Here is a 5,089-nt window from a genome sequence, read left to right on the forward strand (position 1 = left end):
ATCTGCCTCAAAGTTCGACGTACTGTGCGTTCAGAGATGCTCTTCTGCCCACCTTGGTTGTAACGAGTGGTTATTTGAGTCACTGTTACTCAGACCAGCCCTTCTGGCACCAACAATCATGCCACGTTCAAAGTCACTCAAATCACCTTTCTTCCCCATACTGATGCTCGGTTAGAACTGCAGGAGATTGTCTTGACCATGTCTGCATGCTTAAATGCACTGAGTTGCCGCCATGTGATTGGTTGCTTAGAAATTAAGTGTTAACGAGCAGTTGGACAGGTGTACCTAATAAAGTGGCCGGTGAGTGTAATTGTCCCTATTAAATAAATGAATAAAATGAAAATAAAAATAAAGGGGAAGGGTTAAATGCAGAGAGTTAATTTCTTAGCAGCTGGCCAGCTCAAGTGGTACATCAACCGTCCTGCAAACAGGACGCCTGGGTTCATATCCCAGCTGTGGGGAATGATCTAAAAGTGTGGGTCCTTAGGCAAGACCCTTCATGCTAATGCCTTATTTGGGGTGTGGCAGCCCTGTAGTTAGGGCATTGCGCTTAGAAGCCTGAGGTTCACCTACTGGGTCATCTGGTATTCCTGGAACCGGCTACCAGCGATGCTGGGTCTTTGGTCCTGGAATTATTGGATGTGAGTGTTATGTATGAATGTGTTTTTTTTTTCTTCTTCACAGAGACTGTGTGTTGTGAGCGGGGGCACTAGGGTGGGAAGGCGTGACTGAGACTGTATATATCTTTTTTCTTTTTTTTACTTGTCAGGTTTGGGTTTGAACTCTCCCAATAACATTTCAAGTTTCCGTAAGTGCGGTGCCCATTCCCCCTGTCCTGCCCCCCTCCGCTGGCTGGTGCTTTGGGGGTGGATGACTGGGCAGGTATGCTGGCTTATTCCTGGCTCCTGGGGGCTCAGGCATTGCGGTGGCTGTTGGATTTCCTTGGGGGTGTCTCTCCTCCTCCCTTGGTGGGGGTGCCAAAGCTGACCTGGGTTCATGGAGATAGAAGCATAACTTAAAGGGTTCTGAATACTTCCTGTACCCACTGAATGATGTCTTTCCCACATTCAAGGAAAAAACTTCAGAAAATAAGTTAGGCATCTATCTAAGCCTTTAACATTTAAAGAATCTTTAAAAACAGAAATGTGTAACTTGGAGACGAAAAGGTCTGCAATTTTAGTGTTGGCATCATGATCAGATGTGGCTGGTTTTGTTGGTTCTGATANTATCTAAGCCTTTAACATTTAAAGAATCTTTAAAAACAGAAATGTGTAACTTAGAGGCCAAAAGGTCTGTAGTTTTAGTGTTGGCATCATGATCAGATGTGGCTGGTTTTGTTGGTTCTGATACTGTTCCCCCACTAAATGCTTTGTAGGTGAAGCTGCTGCCTCTAGAGATAAAAACCCAACCAGAACCTCCAAGCTGCCATCAGAAAGAGTCGTCCTGCTGGTTCTGAGCTCTCTGCTGGCTGCTGCTCTCATCATCATCTGCAGACTCTGTACGTTTCAATCATTTGAACCATTCTTTTAAATTTGGGTGTCTGAAAAGTTTTGAATGTTATAAATCCCTCTTTCTGAGATCACCACCGGGTTCAGATTTGTGTGAAAAGGAAATAACTCTTGTCTTTTTTTGAATTAGCGTTTGCTCTTTGGGAGACCAATCAAATGGTCCAAACCCTGGAGGAGGAGAATGAAGCTTTAAAAGAGGAGAATGGAGATCTGAGGAGAAATATCTCAGGTGAGAATTCCAGGGTTGAACGTATCCACGAATCCAGTCTGAAATTCTCATTCAGGGCAGATAGATTACTTTCTTTGGAGCGTAAATTCTGTCTATAATCTTTGTCTCATTTCTTTTGCCTCATGATTTTAAAGTGGCATTGATGGGCTGGCAGATACAGGAAGTTAGATTGTAGCTGCAGGACAGAAGACGCCTCCTGCTGCCTCCAAATCACACAAACATCTACAGAGATTTCTTCCTCCTGACTCTGTGAGATCTTTGTTCTGATCTGTTTACAGATGAAGCCTATTGGAAATGTGAAGCAGGCTGGGAGCTACATGGAGGAAAGTGTTATTATTTCTCCACTAATAAATCTTCCTGGAAGGAGAGCAGACGTTTGTGCAAAGATCTGGGAGGAGACCTGGTGAAGATAGACAGCAGAGATGAGCAGGTATGTTCTCACAGATTTGATCATCATCATAACATTTCCTCAGCACAGCTCAGAAAAGTCTGACAAAGTCATGATAGTAATCTTTTTGTGCTCAGATTTCATGGAGTGATTTCTAACAGCTTTTCTTGTTCAGATATTCATTGAAGAAAAACTGGTACATATGATGAAGAACAATGAGGACAAGTTCTGGATCGGACTGACAGACTCAGAGGAAGAAGGCAGATGGTTGTGGGTGGATGGATCTCCACTGAACACGAGGTTTGCTTTCGATAACAACTAATGTTTGATTAATATTTAGAAATTGAACTGAAAATAGTTGCTTTAACTTTGTGTTTCTTTTGTTCCTTACTTAGTTTGAGCTTCTGGACTGATGGCCAACCAGACAACTGGAGTAAGTACATCCTGAAACAAGCTGACTGTGTGAGGATGGGACTGAAAGAAGGATCTGATGGATTAAAGTCCTGGAGCGATATGTCCTGCGACGCTCATCAGAAAAGTATCTGTGAGAAAGCAGAAAAAACTCGATAGACTCACTGTGTTTGAGTTTGAAGTTCATTTCAGTTTGTAAAACAATCTGGGTCCAGTTTCAAGAAGATTTTACAAAGAAAATGCTATTTTTGCAAAGCTTTAAATGCAACTTCAAATGCTAAAACGTATTACGCTCCTTGAGCTCTAACTCCATTAGCTAAAGCTAGCCTTTCAACCATCTCTGACTGTTGACATGTATTTATTTGCTTCATATGTTTATGGGAAGAAATATATCAACAGTGTATTCTGCATATTATTGCTGATTAACTTATAAAAGTTTTGATGCAAAAACAAACCAAACTGGATTCTTTTAAATCATATCACATTGAAGGAAACAGAGATAACTTGTTCTGAGCCTGTGCAGATTACATGCGGCCGCTGTTTGCGCTCTTAAAGGGTCAGATGTTAGGTCATTGTTTCCAGTAGGCTATGTTGAAAGTAGCCAGGGCCAGAGGTAGAAGGGCCTCCTGCAGAAGAGTTGGCCCCATGTTATACAAAGGGTTGGAGTTCATCAGACTAATATAAGCTCTTTATAAAACATATCAATAAATCAGAGAACACAAGTACTGTAGTATTGAGAGAGAATAGCAGAAATGGGGTTGAGGAACAAATGGAAAAGGTTTTATAGAGGCAAAAATACTGCAGGAGAAAAAATAACTCGAGGAAGAAGCAGGAAAGGGGATAAGTTGGAAAAACAGCAGCATAATGCAGGGAGATGTGACCCATTTAGGAAGAAGAAACAATAAAACAGGATTATTGGAATGTCTGAAATATAAGCTTGACCAAAGATTTTCATGGAGAGTTTAATTAAGAAAGAGTAATACACTGTTTCTACAAACACACACAAAAAAAGATCCTATCTGTATAAGTTTATTTGAAGGTACAGAAGCATTTGAAGGCACAACTTTAAGTGATCAGTGAAAAGGTGTGCGCAGAGCTGAAGCTTGACAGACTGTTTATTAGGTTTGACGAATAAAACTGATTTTCAATATAGATTAACAAATCTAATCTCCTTTCTATGTCTGATATGCAAATATATATCCAGTAATCAAACTGTCAGGGTTTGGTTGAGGTTTGAAGACCCAAATGCAGTGGCAGGGAGGCAGAGGTGAGTTTTTTTGTAGATTTAATGAGTGGTTCACAAACAACTGAGGCAGGAATCCAAATATTCAAAAAAAAATCCAACATGAGAAAAGTTAAACAAACCAGAACTATTGAGACATCAGAAGAAAACAATAAAGACAAGATAAGACAAAGTATGATTGAGTTAGACAAGGAATCAGCACCGAGGAACTGCACAAGGAGAGTATTTATGGGAGACTGAAAAAAAGAGAGGACTAATGAGCAGATTGGGAGCAGGTGTGAAGAGAGGAGTCTGGAAAGGAGCTAGGGAAAAGAAGACCAGTACAAGAGGGCAACAGAGGGCAACAAATAAAAACCTAAGAACTTAAATATAACCAGAAAACAAAATAAAATAGATATTGAACCAATAAAACAAGGAGCACGGTTAAACTGAGTTAAACATAACAGAACCAAGACTGTGACACAAACAAGGCATTTGTGAACTATTTGAGAAACACATTGTTTTCTGACACCCCTTGTGTCAAATTTAGTAAAAAAAATATTTTTTTTCTTTACTTTAATATACTTTTTACTTTTATTTAGCATTTATTTTCTGGTGAGGATATGGTAAAATTTCTGGTCACTCTATCCACCATGAGTAACTTCAGCTATTCAGAGATCATTTGACAGTACAGTGTGTAAAAATGTGTAAAAATGTACACGTTTTACAGATTTATTTTTGTAATCCTGTTATTCATCTGTATTTTTTTTTCATATCTTGAAATACCAGAATTTGCATATAACTGCTTGCCTATATAACCTTAAACATTAAAATTTACCAACTACTTTTTCACTTTTTCTTAAATAAAAAATTTGGGGTACTCCATCCACCTCTACCTCCATCTAAGACGTAGCTAAAGAAAGTAGCTCAGCCTGATGTCAACATAAGCTGAACTGAACTGTGTAAATATGAGTGGCTATCAAAAACATTTTATTAATGCGTCATAAAATTTAACAGAATCTGACACACAGTCAGTGTTGTTAAATCCCCAGTATGGAGATAGAGGAGGGGAATACATTTCCAGCTTCTTTTCTAGACATTTAAGAGGTGACAGAAACGGGGTCAGTCTCAGGTTGTTTGGAGGTTTTTAGAGGACCCACATGCAGAGATGGAAGCTGAGGCTGTTTCTTTTAGATTTAATGAGTTGTGGCAACAGAAGCATAAATCTAGAAAAAGACTAATTAAAGGAATAGTACACCCAAAACATGATTAGCCTTCATTTTCTACTCACCCCCATGCTGAACAACACTCTGGAGTACTTTTTTGATATC

The 5,089-nt window shown here is 39.5% G+C and overlaps 1 protein-coding gene across 1 annotated transcript; it reads left to right on the forward strand.

Moving 5' to 3' along the window:
* The first annotated feature begins 1,664 nt into the window (after positions 1 to 1,664).
* Positions 1,665 to 2,695, forward strand: LOC107101941 (C-type lectin domain family 4 member E-like). The gene is made up of 4 exons (XM_015401033.1): positions 1,665 to 1,737; positions 2,016 to 2,167; positions 2,301 to 2,425; positions 2,521 to 2,695. The coding sequence occupies exons 1-4, from the start codon at positions 1,665 to 1,667 to the stop codon at positions 2,693 to 2,695; spliced, it is 525 nt and encodes a 174-aa protein (XP_015256519.1).
* Positions 2,696 to 5,089: the final 2,394 nt, after the last annotated feature.

Source organism: Cyprinodon variegatus, unplaced genomic scaffold, assembly GCF_000732505.1.
Source record: "Cyprinodon variegatus isolate N-32 unplaced genomic scaffold, C_variegatus-1.0 Scaffold1175, whole genome shotgun sequence".
NCBI classification, from domain to species: Eukaryota; Metazoa; Chordata; class Actinopteri; order Cyprinodontiformes; family Cyprinodontidae; genus Cyprinodon; species Cyprinodon variegatus.